At 41.0% G+C, this 21,339-nt stretch overlaps 1 protein-coding gene and 1 long non-coding RNA gene across 2 annotated transcripts in view; both read left to right on the forward strand.

The window, feature by feature from the left end:
• Positions 1 to 21,339, forward strand: part of LOC310724205 (little elongation complex subunit 1-like) — a gene marked incomplete at its 3' end in the record, with an annotated part of 61,106 nt that overhangs the window by 1,219 nt on the left and 38,548 nt on the right. Inside the window, exon 2 of the mRNA XM_083537948.1 lies at positions 198 to 333. Within this exon, the coding sequence (XP_083394074.1) occupies positions 236 to 333 (98 nt within the window). The 5' untranslated portion in view covers positions 198 to 235. The remainder of the gene's footprint in view (positions 1 to 197; positions 334 to 21,339) is intronic.
• LOC310724109 lies at positions 13,926 to 14,631 on the forward strand. Its single transcript, XR_014532945.1, has 2 exons — positions 13,926 to 14,163; positions 14,324 to 14,631. It is a non-coding gene; the product is annotated as an uncharacterized lncRNA (long non-coding RNA).

A 21,339-nucleotide genomic window follows, 5' to 3' on the forward strand; every position in this document is an offset into this window, starting at 1 on the left:
CTAAACTGCGTGCGCCACGCCCCCAAAGCCACGCCCCCTTCGTAATAGAACCGTGTAGACAAATAATCTGTCACCTGAACAATGTCACCTTGAGCATAATCTGAAAAAAGAAGGAGAAAACACATTGTTATTTGAAATAAAAATATATATATATTTATTTAATGATTTGCACAGAAAGCTTTTCTCTCTTTCTCCAGTTGCAGCAAATTCCCTAAACAGGAAAAGACCTACAGAAATGCAAAAGTCAAGCATAAGCCAGCTAGTGCTTCAGGAAATTTCTTGTGATTGCCCGGAGACACTTGATTTTTATACTAACAACGAACACAGAGAATTGTATGATGGATGCTCTTCTACATAACCATATATATATATATATATATATATATATATATATATATATATATATATATATATATATATATATATATATATATATAAATATATATATATATATATAAATATATAAATATATAAATATATATATATATATATATATATATATATATATATATATATATATATATATATATATATAAATATATATATATATATATATATGAAAAATATCTTTTAACATGTAATTAAATGAATCATGAATCATGAATCATGATTAACATAAAAAGTACCACACCACAAGTTTAAAAAGATGAGGAATAAATTTTTTCCTGCTGGTTGCAAAATGTACAAACAAGGCTTTGGAAATTCAAATACAAAAGGAATTGTAATTCTACTGCCGTTTTGGGCAACAATTACAGAAAGTATACAAAAGTGGTAATTAATATTGCTTTTTAAATGTGACACAGAACGTGTAAGACACGTGAAATACAATTGCAAATAGACTTTGCTTTTCCTTTTCAAACTGTAATGCAAGATTTGAAATTGTGTTTAGATTATGTCACAGTTTATGCGTCTACATATAGAAAACGCAATTGCAAATACAATTTACAATTTCTTTTCAGTATTGTCTGGTATAAACCTCCATAATACATATTTAAATACAATATATATATATATATTAGAGTTAATGTTTTATCTAAATGTTTCTTTTTCTTTTCCACGGAAGGGCCATTGTTGAAAACCAGCTTCTGGAACTTAAAGGTGTGTTTAGTTTTGATGGTTCTGCCTTCAGTGTGTAAGACAATACAAGCACATTACTTCATAATACAGTAATATTAAATAAACATATAATGTGATTAGTGGGATCTGAGCACTATAACATTTTATTATTTTACAGAAACAGACACCAGACAAAATCTGGAAATCCGAGGCCTGGAGAGTAAAGTCAGTAGCCCCAAGAAATGTATGCGCTTAATTGAGGTACTTTTTACTTATTTCACATGCAGACATCATTTAACTGTCAGTGAGAATTTTGACTTAATTAAACTAAATGCACTTGTGTTGGATTTGTCAGTTGATCTTTGTTTATGAACCTCAACAGGAACAACTCTTTGAATGGGAGAGTGAGATAAACAAAGGTAATACTGAAATCCCTCTGAGTTTCTGTATATTTTAATTACAGAGAAAAGTGTTTCTCCATGCAGACCGAGAATGATTGTGTTTGTGTGTTTGTGTGCATGTGTGCGTGTGTGTGTGTGTGTGTGTGTGTGTGTGTGTGTGTGTGTGTGCGTGCGTGTGTGTGTGTGTGTGTGTGTGTCATTTTTATATTAAATATCAAAATTAGGGCTGTCAAAATAAACGCAGTAATAACACGTTAACACAAATTTATTATTAACGCAGGAACCCAGCCATTAGCGTTGCACAAGCCAGTGCACTCTTAGTGCCGGTCCCAAGCCCGGATAAATAGGGAGGGTTACGTTAGGAAGGGCATCCAGCAAAAAACATGTGCGAAATCGAATATGCGGATCACAAATGAGAATTTCATACCGGATCGGTTGAGGCCCGGGTTAACAACGACCGCCACAGGTATCGTTAGCCGACAGGGTACCGGTGGAAATTGGGCTACTGTTGGCCAAAGGAGAAGAAGGAGAGGAGGAAGACATCTACAGAGACAGCAGGAAAAGAGAAGTGTAGGAGAGTGGAGGTTCGGGTTGGTACTTTAAATGTTGGTACTATGACTGGTAAAGGGAGAGAGGTATCTGATATGATGGAGAGGAGAAAGGTAGATATGTTGTGTGTTCAGGAGACCAAGTGAAAAGGGAGTAAGGCCAGAAACATTAGAGGTGGGTTTAAACTGTTCTATCATGGTGTGGATAGAAAGAGAAATGGTGTAGGGGGGGTTCTGAAGGAAGAGTACAGTCAAAGTGTAGTGGAGGTGAAGAGAGTTTCTGATAGGGTGATGAACGTGAAGCTGGAAGTTGAAGGGATGATGATAAATGTCATCAGTGCCTATGCTCCACAAGTCAGCTGTGAGATGGAGGAGAAGGAAAGATTCTGGAGTAAATTAGATGAAGTGGTAGATGGTGTACCTACGAAAGAACGATTGGTGATTGGGGCAGACTTTAATGGGCATGTAGGTGAAGGGAACAGAGGTGATGAGGAGATGATGGGTAGGTATGGCCTTGAGGAGATGAATGTGGAGGGGCAGATGGTGGTGGATTTTGCTAAAATTATGAAAATGGCAGTGGTGAATACGTATTTTAAGAAGAAGGATGATCATAGGGTGACCTATAAGAGTGGAGGAAGGTGCACACAGGTGGACTGTGTTCTATGTAGGAGATGCAATCTGAAGGAGATTGAAGACTATTAGGTGTTGGCGGGGGACAGTGTAACTAGACAGCATCGGATGGTCGTCTGTTAGATGTTTTGGAGGCGAAGAAGAAGAGGAGGAGAGTGAGGACTGAAAGAAGAATAAGATGGTGGAAGCTGAAGGAGGAAGAGTGTAGTGTGAGGTTCAGGGAAGAGGTCAGACAGGGGCTTGGTGGTGGTGAAGAGGTGTTGGATGATTGGGTAACTACTGCAGGAGTGATGAGGGTGGCAGCTAGAAAAGTACTTGGTGTGACATCTGGAAATAGAAAGGAAGACAAAGAGACGCGGTGGTGGAATGAGGAAGTACAGGAGAGCATAAGGAGAAAGAGGTTGGCAAAACAGAAGTGGGATCGACAGAGTGATGAGAAAAGTAGGCAGAAGTACAAGGAGATGCGGCAGCAGGTAAAGAGGGATGTGGCGAAAGCCAAGAAAAAGTCATATGATGAGCTGTATGAGAGGTTGGACACTAAGGAAGGAGAAAAGGATTTGTACCGATTGGCCAGACAGAGGGGCCAAGCTGGGAAGGATGTACTGCAAGTTAGAGCAATAAAGGATGGCGATGGAAATGTGCTGGCTAGTGAGGAGAGTGTGTTGAGAAGGTGGAGGGAGTATTTTGAGCAGCTAATGAATGAGGAAAATCAGAGAGAGAGAAGGTTGGATGATGTGGAGTTGGTGAAGCAAGATGTGGATGGGATTAGTAAGGAGGAAGTGAGAGCAGCGATTAAGAGGATGAAGAGTGGAAAGTCAGTTGGACCAGATGACATACCGGTAAAAGCTTGGAGATGTTTAGGAGAGATGGCAGTGGAGTTTTAAACCAGATTGTTTAACAAAATTCTGGAAGGTGAGATATTGCCTGAGGAATGGAGAAGGAGTGTGCTGGTACTGATCTTTAAGCATAAGGGAGATGTGCAGACCTGCAGTAACTACAGGGGAATTACGTTGATCAGTCACACCATGAAGTTATGGGAAAGAGTAGTGGAAGCCAGGCTGAGAGAAGAGGTGACCATCTGTGAGCAACAGTATGGTTTCATGCCGAGGAAGAGCACCACAGATGCCTTATTTGCTTTGAGAATGTTGATGGAGAAGTATAGAGAAGGACAGAAGGAATTGCATTGTGTATTTGTGGATTTAGAGAAATTCAGAGTGCCAAGAGAGGGGTTGTGGTATTGTATGAGGAAGTCAGGGTGCAGGACATGTATGAGGAAAGTGTGACAGCAGTGAAGTGTGTAGTAGGAAAGACAGACTGGTTCAGGGTGAAGGTTGGACTGCATCAAGGATCGGCCCTGAGCCCTTTCCTGTTTGCAGTGGTGATGGACAGGTTGATGGACGAGGTCAGACAGGAGTCTCCCTGGACTATGATGTTTGCAGATGATATTGTGATTTGTGGTGAGAGTAGTGAGCAGGTTGAGAAGAGCCTGGAGAGGTGGAGATATGCGCTGGAGAGAAGGTTAATGAAAGTCAGTAGGAGTAAGACAGAGTACATGTGCATAAATGAGAGGGAGGGCAGTGGAGTGGTGCGGTTACAGGGAGAAGAGGTGGAGAAGGTGGAGGAGTTCAGGTACTCGGGGTCAACAGTGCAAAGTAATGGAGATTGTGTTAAAGAAGTGAAGAAAAGAGTGCAGGCAGGGTGGAGTGGGTGGAGAAGAGTGACAGGAGTGATTTGTGATAGTGGGGTATCTGCAAGAATGAAAGAGAAAGTTTATAGGACTGAGACCTGAGATGTTGTATGTATTAGAGACAGTGGCATTGAGTAAAAGACAGGAGACGGAGCTGGAGGTAGCAGAGCTGAAGATGTTAAGGTTTTCGTTAGGAGTGACGAGGATGGGCAGGATTAGAAATTAGTTTATTAGAGGGACAGCGCATGTAGGATGTTTTGGTGACAAGGTGAGGGAGGCGAGATTGAGATGGTTTGGACATGTGCAGAGGAGGGACATGAGTTATATTGGTAGAAGAATGCTGAGGATGGAGCGACCAGGTGGGAGGAAAAGAGGAAGGCCAAGGAGGAGGTTCATGGATGTGGTGAGGGAAGACATGCAGGTACTTGGTGTGAAAGAGGCAGATGTAGAGGACAGGGTGGTATGGAGACGGATGATCCGCTGTGGCGACCCCTAATGGGAGCAGCCGAAAGAAGAAGAAGAAGAATTTTATTAACGCAGGATTAATGCAGTGGGCATTTCTGTGATTATATTTATTACAAATATTAATAAATAAATATAGATAAGGGATAAATAAAAACCTTCACTCAACACATATTCATTCACTTTATTCATGTATTTCTTTACGCAGATATACAAAAATAAAATAAAAAAACTCCACCTAAAAAAAATTTTTGTTTCACTGATGCGCTAAGTCTCAAATCAAGCACAAAAATTCACCATGATGCAACACATCTGGCAATTAAAACCCTCCATGTGGAAACACAGCAAAAGTTCCGTTTGGTGTCCTGATTATTTACGAATTGAAAACACCATAATTCCTTTAAAACATTTACAAGAATATTTTGTCTTCATGCTTTATTTTGAGTTTGGTTTTGACTAATAATAAAAAACATACATTTGCATAAAGAATCCATATTTGTCTATGCCCATGTTGATTAGAGTATTAAAAACTTAAAAAAAAGTAAAAATTTTACATTTAGAACATATAAAAATGTGCAATTAAGTTGTGATTAATCGCGAGTTAACTCATGACAATCATGACATTAATTTTGATTAAACATTTGAATCGATTGACAGCCCCAATTAAAATATACCTGAAATACAAACATTAATATAAGTCATACTTCTGTAAATATTAGATTTGAAAATAAAACGAAATGATCAGACTGTAGGCTGTATTCATTATGCAGAAATAAAACATGTAGCATTGTTTTATTTTTTATTTAATTGTACATGTTTTATTTTATATTCATTTGGGCCTTCAAAATGAAGCAAAGACTTTGTCTAATCTAACCAACATTTCAGCATCATGTGGGGTTGCATTCGCTGCTAAGGAGTTTGGATCTGCTGCTCCCAGGCATGTCAGTCATGTTCCAGGAATCCTGCCCTCCAAGCAGGAGAGCTCCGATCAGAGGCACAACAATCCAATTTCAGGAAATCAAACCATGAACATCTCTGGCCGAACTTTTACAACGATAAAGCCGACAGCAAAGAGAACTGGATCAGACGTGTCACCACTAAGGATTGCTAAAAGGCCTCGACTTGATGCTGCTTCAGCTGATCCTGCAAACACTGCACACATGACACAATCCCTTATCTCCAGTTCATTAGAAACATTGCAAAAGTCTTGTTCCGATTTATTAACTACAGACACGATTCATGCCCTTTTTGAAGAAACAAGTGAACTTCCTTTTCTGACAGATGAAGAAAAATCGGTCATATCTAAGTTTTGTGTAAACGAGGTCAGTTTTTATTAATTTAGTGTGCATTTAATTCAAACTACTTTATTCTTTATCTGTGGATTTAATTTTAAAAAGTCCGTTTATCTGTTCCTGATGTTCCTAAATTGAACAGCAGATATGATTGTAAACATGTAAAATGGTTTTGTTATATTGAATGTATAGTAGTTTTTCTAAACCTCATCTACAGTCAATTCTTAACTCCCTAATATTTATTTTAAATACATTATTTGAATACATGTTTAATTTAATTGGATGCTAGATGATCTTTTTCTTCCATCTCATTTAGTTATTAACGGAGACATTTCTGTCTGTGATTTTGGACAAGATGAAGACAGAGAAAGAGTCTATGGGACATGATCTCCTGCAGTCTCTCTGTAGGGTTTATGTGGGATTGTGTCAAATAAGAGGAGACTCTTATGAAGCACATGCCCTCGCCTACAGATTTCTTAAAGAAGGTGAAAATATATTGACAGACAGTTATATTGAAAATGATACAAAGAAGCCAATTGTGTCTTGTTTTTGGTTTTGTATTTTTTTCTATACAGTGTATTTTCAGTGTTATTGTTTTGTTTTCTTTGCAGACTTTCCTGAAGCCCCCAAACTGATTATGGTCATGGTGACTGCATGGCCAAATGTTTTCTTCCATCACAGCCCTTTATGCAAAGCCATTCACATCGTGTGCAAAATGAAGGCAAATGGAACAATGTTAGATTTGCTCAGCAAGTATCTTTTCTGGGACGAGGTAAGGCGCCGATATTCAGTTTTCATCTCAATTCCATTGTAAATTAAAGACCAGAACAGTCACCAAACATATTTTTTTTAATAGACTTTTTTCTGTATTTTACTGCATGATTATCCTACTTTTGATTTCCAAGTGTCAGTGTAATCTAGTGGGACAAATTCCTTATAAATTCATGTTAAACTAAGTAATATCATTTTATTGATCTGGATATTGAAGAAAAGATGTATTTCCCTCCAGGATCCTCTAGACAACATTCACAATACCATTACTATCACACTGAAGGCTCTTCTCGAAGACAACAGTCTGACTTTCGAGAAGAACAGCTGGTATGGTGTTGATCTCTGTTCTTCTGTCTGGGACTACATCTTAAGTCTGGACCTTCTTTGTGCACAAATGGGCTGGATTTGGACTCTTAAAAAAATTATACGGTACTAATTGTCTTCAACATATTTAATTCTCAGTTAAATAATTTTTTTAATGTATATATAAAACATTTAATAGATTATAAACCTGCAAATGTGTCTCAGTAATATAGGCTGAAATACTGCAATTATCTCATTGTTGTTGCATAATCTCACAATTTATAATACAATCACAATGGGCATTCTGTTACTGCCCCAAAAATACTTAATATATCCAATTTTTTATTTACTAGAAATAAAATTTGGCTGATCCTGAACACTTGGCTGTTGCAAACAAAAACAGAGCAAACACCGTACAGTAATGTCTCTGTAGCAGCAGTTTTCAGGCTACTTGGTAAGTTTTCTGTAAATCCTGTTTTAGAGCATTATCTCACATTATTTTTGGATTCTTCAGTTTTTCACTAATGTTCTTTTTTTACATCTGGAACAGGGCGACTTGGCCAACAAGGCCTTAAGGAGAACTTCCCAAAGTCAGTCCAAAATCTGACAAGAAGCATAGTTAATTATGGAACGGAAAAACACAGAAAAGGTATTACTAAAGCTTTAAATAAATAATCATTATCTTTATTATCTGATTTTTAGTTCTCTATCAACAGGAAAGTGCTTTAGCATGTCCTAATTTTATGATGGATTTTGTGTGCAGATTTGCCGTGGGAGGTGCAGCTCGCAGTGGTTTATGCCACTCATGATCTGGCAGCCAGCAACCCCAAAGTCGCTCTTAAAGATTTGAAATCATGGTGGGAAGACATCACAAAGCCCGTTCCCCCAGCCGTTACAAGTGCCTTATACTCTCTTCATGAATAATTTTATAGATTTTTATAAGCTCAGGCGGGCGCTAAAGAGTGAAAGCGTGCCGATCCGTGAGTGAGATTGGTGGACGATTAAGAAAGGAGGGCCGATCTGCGAGTGAGCACCGGTGTATGTCAAAGAGGAAAGGCGTCCCGAACTGCAAGAATGGGTGAACCCTGGCATGAGAACTGGATAGGAAAGCGCCGGGGTGGAAATGAAATGAAATTAAGAAAGCTCTGCTTGGTGAACGTTTGCCTGTCTCTCTTTCTTCCAGTGCCGAACCAGTGAAAATGTTACAATAATTTTTTTTTGTGATTTACATATAAAACTTTGTACATAAAAAAGAAACATTTTAAATCTGTACAGTGTTATCTGTTGTCTATTATAGTTTATGTTTATGTGGAAAAAAGCTTGTATGCTATAGACTCACTGACGGGGTCTTAGACAGTTTGAATTAGGACCAGCAAAAAACACCACAGTGAGCACTATGGCCCCAGGGCCGTATTCTCAGTCACCAGCTGTTCACACTGTAATATATGACTGTGCTGCAAAGCACAGTTCATATCATCAAGTTCACCAGTAACATGGGTTATTAAGAACAACGAGACGGCTTTTAGACAGGAAATGCAGTGGATAATGGACTGGTGCAGACTCAACAATCTTGTGTTCACCTGTGGAAGCACACCTTGTCTCTCTCACACACACACACACACACACACACACACACACACACACACACACACACACACACACACACACACACACACAGTTGGATTTGTATCATGTTCAAACTAAAATGTCATTTTGGAGAAGTGATGGTAGGGAAGAAACACACAGTACACGTTATGACGTGTACACTGATTTAAGCAGATACTGTACAGACTAGAAACAAGCTAAGTGATTTGGGGAGGGGAAATGCCTTGAATTATGCATAAAACATTTATTCTAAGACTACGGTCTCGCACCACTGTATCTGAGTGAACTTCTGCACCAGTATGATCCCCCATGCCTACTTAGATCAAAAGGTGCAGGCTATTTGTTGGTACCTCAAATAATGAAGACTACATCAGGGGGAAGATCTTTCTCTTTTAAAGCCCTACAGTTATGGAACAACCTTCCAATCAGTGTTCGGGACTCAGACACAGTCTCAGTGTTCAAGTCGAGGTTGAAAACGTATTTATTTAGTCGTCTTTTATCAATAGATTTTTTTTCAGGTAAAGAAGCCGATCTGGAGGGATCATTGATAAAGAGTGTTTGGTGAACTGGGATATTTGTATGCTGTCGTCCCCTCATGCTCACTGTTCACTCATGTTTTAATGATGGTGGTGTGGTGGGTCGTCTTTTATACCAGAGATCCCTCATGTCGGTGTTACCTCTTGGTACTCCATTTAAGCTATGCTGCTATAGCAAGTCTTGCCGGAGTCCAAACTGCACTGTTACATTAACTTTCATACAAAAATAAGGACACGTAATAATCCATATCCTTCTCTTCCTGTCACCCCTCCTCTCTCTCTCTCTCTCTCTCTCTCTCTCTGGGTTGAGATAAACATGCTCCTGAGGTTCCAGTGACCACTGTTCCTGCCCCTCTTCCCTCCGTGGATCTTCCCACTTCTTCCAGGCCTGCCTCTGGATAGTGTTCTATTTGATTGGGGGCCACTCTGTTCAGCTGGGGACGGTTTCTCATCAACGCCTTGGGTGGTTCCATGGAATTCCGGAGTAAAAACGGAAGCTTTGAGGATGGAATTGGACTGTAGTTAATGTCAACAGTCTGCTACATTGATTAAGGACTACAGTTTGCTTCTGATTACCATCACTGTTTAGTGTGTATAAATGTGTAAATGTGTGTGTAAATAACAATCAGTGCAATCAAGTATATAATGGATGTGTAAATAAAATCAGTGTTGGATTAAGGCATCACAGTCACATCAATTTTAAAATCATGTCACCTTCAAAGAACCTAGTTGTTACTGGGAGTGTGCGCACACCGCTCGGAGAAGTGCCATTCACTCATACACTCAGAAACGAGAGGCAGGGGTTGGGTGACATCACGTCAGTGAAGAGAGCTGAATCCAAATTAAAATATGGATTTTCAGAAAAAAGACGAAAGACGAAGAGAGGAAATATGCAAAAGATGTGTGTATTTAGCTCCATCAATCATCTCGTTATGAAGATAGTAACGGCTAATGCATTTAATGAAATAATTAATTAATAATTAATTATCAACTAGTTTATGCTGTGTTGCCCACTACTGTATGCTTTTACACATAGAGAAATAATCTTTCTTTATCTGTTCAACTTGTATGTAGTTTATCATAATATGTGTAACTTGCAACAAAACAATTACAAACTAAATAGTCTAACTGAATAGTAGTTAAACTGGCACTTATTTATTTGGTTAACTGTAATTAAGGTGATGTGATAAAGGTTTTCTGTAAATGTACTGATTATGTTCTGAGCTGAGATCAGTAAGGGGAATCGCCAGTGCCGCTTAAAAGGCTAATATAAATGACATCTATATAGTGGTAAAATAGATGTTGTATGTACGTATCTTATCGTTAAAATTAGCCAAGGAGTTGTGTGGTTCTTTGATTTTAAGAGTTTGATCAATTGTGCACAATGACGTGAATTTATTTGTGCCTTGCTTTTATTAGTATCAGCCATGCAGGTGCTGGTTGGATTTTCTACAATGATTCATTTGTAGTAAAAAAAATCATTTTGTTTGTATATTGTGTCAAGTGCTTATTTATTTGTACTAGATTGTGCCAATTGTTGTTGGTTATTTTTTGTTAATAGGTGGAGGCAGGGGATGTGGGGGTTGGGTGATGGAGTGGTTCGCTCAGGGCGCCGTTCAAGCTAGAATCACCACTGGCACAATTTCCTGCACTTCTTCATTCCAACACCATGTCTCTTTGTCTTTCTTATTCTTTCAAGCTGTCACACCAAGTACCTTTCTAGCTGTCTGCCTTATCACTTCTGCAGTAGTTGCCCAATCATCCAGCACCTCTTCACCTGTCCCCTTCCCTGAATTTCACACTACAGTCTTCCTCCTTCAGTTTCCACCATCTTATTCTTCTTTCAGTCCTTGCTCTCCTCCTCTTATTCTTTAGCTCCAAAACCCTCCTACAGACCACCATCCGATGCTGTCTAGCTACACTGTCCCCTGCCGGCACCTTACAGTCTATAATCTCCTTTAGGTTTCATCTACTACATAGAATATTGTCCACCTTTGTGCACTTTCCTCCACTCTTATACGTCAACCTATGATCCTCCTTCTTCTTAAAATAAGTATTCACCACTGCCATTTCCATCCTTTTAGCAAAATGTACCACCATCTGCCCTTCCACATTCCTCTCCTTAAAGCCCACCACCTCCTCATCACCTCTGTTCCCTTCACCGTTCCTAGCCACTGAAATCTCGCCAATTTTTCTATCCTAGGTACACTTCTACCACTTCATCTAATTCACTCCAGGAGTTTTCCTTTTCCTTCATCTCACAACCCACTTGTGAAGCATAAGCACTGATGACATTTATCGTCATCCATTCAACTTCCAACTTCACTTTCTATACCGTATCAGAAACTCTCTACTTCATTCTTACTATATTCTTCCTTCAGGATCACCCCTACACCATTTCTCTTTCCATCCACACCATAATAGAACAGTTTAAACCCACCTTTAATGTTCCTGGCCTTACTCCCTTTCCACTTGGTCTCCTGAACACACAACATATCTACCTTTCTCCTCTCCATCATATCAGCTAACTCTCTTACTTTACCAGTCATAGTACCAACATTTAAAGTACCAACCTGAACCTCCACTCTCCTCCACTTCTCCTTTCCCTGCCGTCTCTGTAGACGTCTTCCTCCTCTCTTTCTCTTTCTTCGGCCAACAGTAGCCCAATTTCCGCCAGTACCCTGTTGGCTAACAATACCTGTGGCGGTTGTTGGTAACCCGGGCCTCGACCGATCTGGTATGAAATTCTGGTGTGTGACCCAAATATGTAATTTGGCACGTTTTATGCTGGATGCCCTTCTTTAAGCAACCCTCTCTATTTATCCGGGTTTGAGACCAGCACTAAAAGTGCACTGGCTTGTGCAACCCTAATGGCTGGGTTAATTTAGACAATTAATTATTAATAGTGAAAAGATGAAGTTTGTTTAACAGTTTGTTAAAGAAATAAACAAATCAGAACTGGGTATATAATGTAAGGGAAAAGATCAAATAGGAATAAACTGGATGTCAGTAAATTGATTGCTGTGGCAGTAATCTTCAAATCACATTGTTTCTAAGTAGAAGCCTCGCCCCGGCACATTAGTTGCTTATGGGGAGAATAAAAAGTGGTCAAAAAATAAATAAAATACAGTACAGACATACATAATTTTTTATTTTTTTTTTTTCGGTGAGGTATGTATTCGATTGTGATAAAAAATGCAAACTTAATTCTTGAACATGAGATTCTGATGAGATTCTCTCTCTCTCTCTCTCTCTCTCTCTCTCTCTCTCTCTCTCTCTCTCTCTCTCTTTCTCTCTCCTAAGGTTCCAGTGAACACTGTTCCTGCCCCTCTTCCATCCTTGGATCTTCCCACTTCGTCCAGGCCTGCCTCTGGTGGTGTTCTCTTTGATTGGATGCCACTCTGTGCAGCTGGGGATGGTTTCTCTTCAATGCCCTGGGGTTCCATAAAATTCTGGAGTAGGAATGGAAGCTTCGAGGATGGAGTTGGACTGTAGTTAATGTCAACAGTCTGCTACACTGACTCAGGACTACAGTTTGTTCCTGATCACACATTAGTAGCACATACTGAATTTACTTGGTCAGTAATAAAACACATGAAAATAAAATGAGAAAGGAAGGAGACTTGTGGTGAATCTTTCCTATAGTTGTGAGGTGACTGATACACAAAGCCATAGTTTTATTGTAGTTTATTGTAAGATTTGAGTCATGATTGTTCAGATGGCACAGTGTAGCAGCAATGGATGGATGGATGTTTAGTGTCAGATTTCAGTAACTACGCCGTAAACACCGTAAACGAGTTTTAACTAATCTGTTAGATATTATTCAGCTAATGAACATGTGATCGTGCATCATTTCATCATGTGTGAATTTGTATGTTTGATTCTTTTATGTGAAATGCTGCTTTTGTCTAGTTTTATATTGTGAGGAACAGAAACACAGAGTTCTGCAGTTACAGAGAAATAATCAGTAGCAGAGTAATGCCATGTGGCCTCCATGAAGCCGAGGTACTGTCATCACTGCAAAGTTGATGAGTTTCCTATAACAACATCCCAAAGTGTTTCAGTCCTTTTACCTCACAAACATCTATTAATAGCACTATACAAATAAAAAAATCCCCAAAGAAATGAAAATCAACTACAGTAAAACCCCATTGTATGAGGATAATTTGTTCCTGAAAATTGCTTGTAGGTCCATTTGCTCGTACGTTCAAACTGATTCTATTTACTTTCGTTTTCACAGCACCATCACTGATTTTCTTGCGAGACATTTTTTAAGATTTCTATTGAAATAAAAATATAAAACTAAAAAAAAAGTTGTTTTTGCTGCACTGAACAACAAGAGCGACCGAGTGATACGTCATCAACTAAGCGACTGATGCTTCCCTCCACCGAAAATGTGGAACCGGCAGCGTGGGTTTGCTTGTGCCTTCGAAATTGCTTGTAAAACAGGGTAAAATTTTGCGAGCAAGGTCGCTCGTATCTCCGTTTGCTCGTACTATAGGTTGCTTGTACAACAGGGTTTTACTGTACAATGTGTGTGTGTGTGTGTGTGTGTGTGTGTGTGTGTTATGAATAATTGCCATTATTTGATTAAAATAATATTGTTCTAAAGAAGTAAAAAATTATGTTTTGTGACTTTTGACATGTTACATATTTGTTTCACATGAAAATACAGTGAGTTAATATGTGAATAATGATGTGGCTGCATTCTGAAGACTTGGTGCTTCTTGTTCCTGCTGTGCTCGTCTTCTTGTTTTTCAGAGTCTTTGAACAAGATGTAGCTATTAAGCAATTACTTTCAAACCCTCACTATTATTAGACTTTTAAACACCACCCCCCTCTGTTGAGTCTTATAACAAAATTGTTAGATCAGTTTTTATAAAACCTTCCCGTGGGCTCACCACCTGCAGGAGTAACCGTAAGAGACGGTGCTGTGAGGATTGGGCAGCAGTCGAAGGCGGGGGCCTGCTTAGACTGCTGCCCCCGCGACCCGAATTACGGATAAGCGGGAGAAAATGAATGAATGAATGAGTTTTTATAAAAGTCATGATTTAGTAATACAGAAAACTTACTCAAAGTACGTTGTCATGGCGTTTTACGGATTCTTTCATCCCATTGTACTTCACCTTCATGGTACCGTAAACATCCTGGTACTTCTCCCACTCCTAAAACACAGCCATGGAACAGAAGAGCATTCAACTTTACATCCATATAATACAAAATCATCTCAGCATCTCCAACTAGAAATTTAATTTTAGATAGAATAAAAGTCCATACGGCATGTTGAGGAACTCATCATGTACTGCATAATGATTAATAAATTTTCTTCTTACTGCCATTGACCTGTTGCACTTCCTGTTAGTCTGAAGAAGTTCTGCCTCTTTCAGCTCAGCTTTGACCTACACTTAGTCCATGTCTGATACCAGTTTGTAGATCTCACCGGTACACTGGACACCACATCCTTCGTCTTCTTCTCCTCTGCCTCGCTCAAAGAATCCTAAAAGTGCACCGACCAAATGCTGTCAAAATTTTTGTCTTACACACACACACATTTAGACAAAAACATACTAAAGAAGAAGAACAAATACATCAGTTCTGCACAGAGCCTGAAAATTTGATTAAAGTGTTAACTGATCCATTTATCACACTTTTGTAAAGGTTTATTTCTCATATTACAAAAAATCATTAAATGCTACAATGTTAAGAATATTGAAGGAGCATTGCTAAAGTTTCTCAAACACATTCAGCAATTTATTGATTATTTTAAAAGCAAAAGGAAACCTGCAATAAAGATTTACAATCCTATAATAATCTACACGTATATACAGTGAGGAAAATAAGTATTTGAACACCCTGTTATTTTGCAAGTTCTCCCACTTAGAAATCATGGAGTGGTCTGAAATTGTCATCGTAGATGCATGTCCACTGTGAGAGACATAATCTAAAAAAAAAATCCAGAAATCACAATATATGATTTTTTTAACTATTTATTTGTATGATACAGCTGCAAATAAGTATTTGAACACCTGAGAAAGTCAATGTTAATATTTGGTAGAGTAGCCTTTGTTTGCAATTACAGAGGTCAAACGTTTCCTGTAGTTTTTTACCAGGTTTGCACACACTGCAGGAGGGATTTTGGCCCACTTTTCCACACAGATCTCATCTAGATCAGTCAGGTTTCTGGCCTGTAGCTGAGAAACATGGAGATTGAGCTTTTGCATTGAGCTCCCTCCAGAGATTCTCTATTGGGTTTAGGTCTGGAGACTGGCTAGGCCACGCCAGAACCTTGATATGCTTCTTACAGAGCCACTCCTTGGTTATCCTGGCTGTGTGCTTCGGGTCATTGTCATGTTGGAAGACCCAGCCTCGACCCATCTTCAATGCTCTAACTGAGGGAAGGAGGTTGTTCCCCAAAATCTCGCAATACATGGCCCCGGTCATCCTCTCCTTAATACAGTGCTGTCGCCCTGTACCATGTGCAGAAAAACACCCCCAAAGCATGATGCTACCACCCCCATGCTTCACAGTAGGGATGGTGTTCTTGGGATGGTACTCATCATTCTTCTTCCTCCAAACACGTTTAGTGGAATTATGACCCAAAAGTTCTATTTTGGTCTCATCTGACCACATGACTTTCTCCCATGACTCTTCTGGATCATCCAAATGGTCATTGGCAAACTTAAGACTTGCCTGGACATGTGCTGGTTTAAGCAGGGGAACCTTCCGTGCCATGCATGATTTCAAACCATGACGTCTTAGTGTATTACCAACAGTAACCTTGGAAACGGTGGTCCCAGCTCTTTTCAGGTCATTGACCAGCTCCTCCCGTGTAGTTCTGGGCTGATTTCTCACCTTCCTTAGGATCATTGAGACCCCACGAGGTGAGATCTTGCATGGAGCCCCAGTCTGAGGGCGATTGACAATCATGATCAGCTTCTTCCATTTTCTAATGATTGTTCCAACAGTGGACCTTTTTTCACCAAGCTACTTGGCAATTTCCCCGTAGCCCTTTTCAGCCTTGTGGAGGTGTACAATTTTGTCTCTAGTGACTTTGGACAGCTCTTTGGTCTTGGCCATGTTAGTAGTTGGATTCTTACTGATTGTATGGGGTGGACAGTTGTCTTTACGCAGCTAACGACCTCAAACAGGTGCATCTAATTTAGGATAATAAATGTGGTGGAGGTGGACATTTTTAAGGCAGACTAACAGGTCATTGAGGGTCAAAATTCTAGCTGATAGACAGGTGTTCAAATACTTATTTGCAGCTGTATCATACAAATAAATAGTTAAAAAATATATATATTGTGATTTCTGGATTTTTTTTTTTTAAGATTATGTCTTTTACAGTGGACATGCATCTACGATGACAATTTCAGACCCCTCTATGATTTCTAAGTGGGAGAACCTGCAAAATAGCAGAGTGTTCAAATACTTATTTTCCTCACTGTATTTTATACTACAGCAAATGTATTGTGGGGAAACCTTTTTTTTTTTTTTTTTTTTACATTTAGGTAAAATTGTATGACAAGTTATTCCTTAATCTTATCTAAATCTAATTAATTGTAACAATGTATCATAAATAAATTTTACATGTATGTGGATGACTGGGGATGGGCCGATCGTTCCAAAAGTATCAAATATTTTAGATACTGGCATTGTATAAAAAGGATTGATTCTCAAATAGAAGTATCGATTCCATCTGTTTGTTTCAAACAAGTGAGTTAAGAATATTTTATTTTTGATATGCCATATAGTATATAAATATTTATAATGCTTAAATAGGGATGTAGTCAATGTCAAGTCAAGTCAAGTCAAGTTTATTTCTATAGCGCTTTTCACAACAGACATTGTCTCAAAGCAGCTTTACAAAAATCAACAGTCAAGGTGAACGGTGTGTATTTATCCCTGATGAGCAGCCGTGGCGACTGTGGCTATTACAGGCTTAGCGCGTCAAGGCGAAGCCTTCGGAGGGCTAACTACCCTGCGAACATCGGCAGACTAACGTGTTGTGACGAGTCTAATATTCCCCATACTCAACCATGTCGACGATCATCCCCCCACCAAAGGGAATGAGTCGAAGATCAGGGAGGTTGCATCCCGCCCGTGTCCATCATCATGTGGAGCAACCATCTCGGGTAGGGACCCTCACCCGATGTGCATCACAAGCATGGGCCTGAAGCACGCTCAAACGTCCCTCGCGGACCCGCAAGCATGCGCTCACTGCGCGTCGATGCCGGTGAAACATTTGGAGAGACGGCTGAGAGTAGCGGTGGCTAACCAACAGGACCCGTGTCTGTCCGGCGTCGCCGTGAGGTCTACGGCCGTCGAACATCAGCCGCGAGCTACCACGAGCTGGGCGGACCTGATGGAGGCCGAATCGCCGGTCATGCCGCCTCTGTTTGATAACCTCCTCGCGAAGGATGAGGAACGACCGTGCGACGAGGACGCAGATGCGAACTCAGACCTCCTCGACTTGGATATGGAGGATGAGGACGACAGTGGTCCCTTCCCGGCCCAACAGTCGAGACCCCAGAGCGCGGGCGATGCAACCTCACAGGCTGAAGGTAACCTGCACGAGGTATGCAAACGAGCCGCGGCGAAGCTAGGACTAGCTAGTGCCAGCTTGCATGAAGGAGATGTCTCGTTACTCGTCTAGCCCCTTCAAGAGCAAGCTTCCCGCAAAAGGGTGCTCCAAGCTGGAGATTCAGGGGGATGGAGGAGCTGGGGTTGGCGGGACCACCAGCTGTGGAGCCTTCGGTGGCTTATCACCTCCATCCGAACCGGCGTTCTATATCTGCCTCCTCTCAAATTGCACTGCCTGGGAAAATCGAGAGATTGATGGCGTCCATCCATCAGAGGATGTATAAATACGCAGCGCAGTCAGTGTGCTCGCTAAACGCGTTGACTTTGCTGTCCGCGTACCATGCAGAGATTTTAGAGGAAATGGGATGACAGCTCGACACGGGAGTACCTAACCCGGTACTTTGGGACAAGATCTGTGTGGTGAACGACCTAATTCTCTGCTCTTCACGAGGCGCAGTTCAGGGCTGCGGCCGTGTGATGGGCTTGGCTTTGTCAGGTGAGAGAGCGTTGTGGCTTAACCTGTCAGGCTTGGGTGACACACAGAAAGCGGAAGTCATGGATGCTGCCTACGACCCCGCTAAAGGTCTGTTCGGTCCAGCTCTAGAGAAGATGAGAGAAACCAGCACTCTCAGGAAACAGGAGGACGAAGCATTCAACCTCTGTTTGCCTCGTAAGCTGGCTCAAAACACGCCCCCTCAGCCAGCGCGACGGGGTTTTGCCGCAGCCGCGGCTGCGAGAGGAAGACCGATGAACGCGAGGAGCACAAGATCGGCTCTCGGCGGGCAGCAAGCTGGTCAACTTCTGAGATCGGATGGCTCAGGACCGTGGGGAAAGCATTCATTTGCGGCCGTGGCGGCTAAAAACCGTCAGCCCCACCCCGAGGAGCGGAAGAAGAAGCGTGCGACCTGACACACGAATGTTCTTCTATCCTCCTTTCTCCGCTGGTGAAGAAAAGGAGAAGAGAACACAGCCTGGTTCTAAGTTCCGTAAGGGCTTCCTCTCTATTTTCTCCTCGGGTTCGAGGAATAAGGGAAAATGTTCAGTGTCACCAAGCACTCCCGACATTTGTTCACTCGCACGTTAGTTCAGACGATTGCGCAATAAAGAATACATCATCGCATCCAAGCCACGGGCTGAGGGCGATCTGTTCAAAAATAAAAAAACACAATAAATGTGGCACTTTCGCATCCAGGCGATCAGCCGAGGGCGATAGTGTGCGAAAATCCCGAGAATTCAGCGTGCACCCCCCTAGTTTTACCACTGGAGGGCGCGCTCACTCTGCCAGCGGAGCCCAGCGCAACAACGGTTGTGACGTCATCAACACGCGACCAGAGTTGTGTACGCGGGGGTTCCCTTTCTGTGCGCCTCGTCAATTGGCGCGCATGCGCTGTTCCTTAGTGGGTATTAAGCACGATTTCACGGGGATACAGGCTTCAATTCGCAATGAAACCACCCAGATTCAACGGTGTGTTGGTCTCGGTGGCTGAAAGAGAGTTGGCTCGCGTCCTAACGACCGAGATCGACTCTCTTTTGAGCAAAAGGGCAATCAGAGTTGTTCCGGAGGCAGAAAGCAGTCAGGGTTTTTACTCCCGGTACTTTGTGATCCCGAAGAGAGGAAGGACACCTCTTCGTCTCTTTGTTAAACAAGCACCTGAGAAAATATTCATTCAGAATGTTGACACACAAAGCACTCTGTCGGTCGATCCGTCCAAACGATTGGTTTGTGACGATCGATCTATCAGACGCGTATTTTCACATAGATGTTTACCCGTCACACAGAAAATATTTGAGGTTTGCGCACAGAAGCACTGCCTACGAGTTTCAAACCATTCCGTTCGGACTGTCTCTCGCTCCGAGGACTTTCAGCAAGTGTGTGGAGGCGGCTCTTTTGCCGTTGAGAAACAGCGGGATTCGGATTTTGTCTTATATAGACGATTATCTGATATGCTCCTCGTCAAGAGAGCAAGCGATCAGAGATGCGGAGACCGTAGTCACTCATCTCTGCATCTTGGGTTTCAAAATAAACAGGGAAAAGAGCCGCTTGTGTCCCGCGCATATCTAGGACTCAGTATAGATTCCCTCTCCTATCGAGTTACGCTGACAGAGAGGAGAATCGCATCTGTCATTCAGTGTTGCTCCCGTTTTCGGGCGGGGACTATGGTCCCGTTCGAGTGTGCCTACAAATGCTGGGTGTAATGGCCTCAGTGATTTCTGTGGTGCGTCTGGGACTTCTCATGATGAGAGATTTTCAGAGATGGGTCGCGCTGTTGCGCTTATGTCCCCGACGTCATCTCAATCGGCCGGTCAAAATAACACATGCGTGCGTCTTAGCGCTCCGCCAATGGGGATGCCCCGTGACTCTTCGGTCGGGGATTCCCTTGGGGGCGGTGTCGTCGAGGGTTACTATGACGACGGATGCGTCTTTGGCGGGCTGGGGTGCGACCCTAATGGGCAGAGCTGTGAACGGCGTTTGGCCTCCACAGCTAATCCCGAGACATATAAAGATAAGATAAGATAAGATAAGATAAGATAAGATAAGATAAGATAAGATAAGATAAGATAAGATAAGATAAGATAAACCTTTATTCGTCCCACCGTGGGGAAATTTCTTTGTTACAGCAGTATGAAGACAAATAAAAAAATAAAAAAATAAATGCAAATATATAAAAGAATAGACAAATAAGACATACTATAATATTACAAGTATATACACAACACAATATATAAATACAGATGAGGGAAAGTACGTATTGCAGATTGTATTGCACACAGGTGGTATTGCACGTATTTCAGGTGATATTGCACATATTGCAGGTAATATTGCACGTATTGCAGGTAATATTGCACACAGTAGTATTATTAAATAGTAAAACAGTAAAAACAGTAACTATTACACCATTGAACAGTAATAGCAGTGAGTATTTTGGTTAATGGTTCACTGGGAGCAGCTTTTATTGTACAGTCTAATAGCAGCAGGGAGAAAAGACCTTCTGTATCGCTCCTTCAGACACTTAGGATGTAACAGTCTGTCACTGAAGGAGCTGCTCAACGAGGTAACAGTTTCATACAGGGGGTGGGAGGCGTTCTGCAGTAAGGATGATAGTTTTGCTACCATCCTCCTTTCTCCCACCTCCTGTACAGTGTCCAGGGGAATCCCCAGGACTGAGCTGGCCTTCCTGATCAGCTTGTCTAGTCTCTTCCAATGGAATTTTTTGACTTAAAGACAATGTTCATTGTTAAAAGTGCTATATAAAAAAAAAAAAAATGAATGGAATTGATTTTTACCCACAATATTGAGCATTTTTCCCAAACCTCCTGATGAACACTGCTATAACTACCACCACCATGCTTCAAGTCTACATACCTGTCATGATTTATCTCTGTGATCATAAACAGAATATTTACCAGTATTTTATTACACAAATTAATTAAGTGCTTAATTTAATTCACTGAAACCCATGTTTG

This window comes from Silurus aristotelis, assembly GCF_946808225.1.
Source record: "Silurus aristotelis genome assembly, chromosome: 3".
In the NCBI taxonomy this organism is placed as follows: domain Eukaryota; kingdom Metazoa; phylum Chordata; class Actinopteri; order Siluriformes; family Siluridae; genus Silurus; species Silurus aristotelis.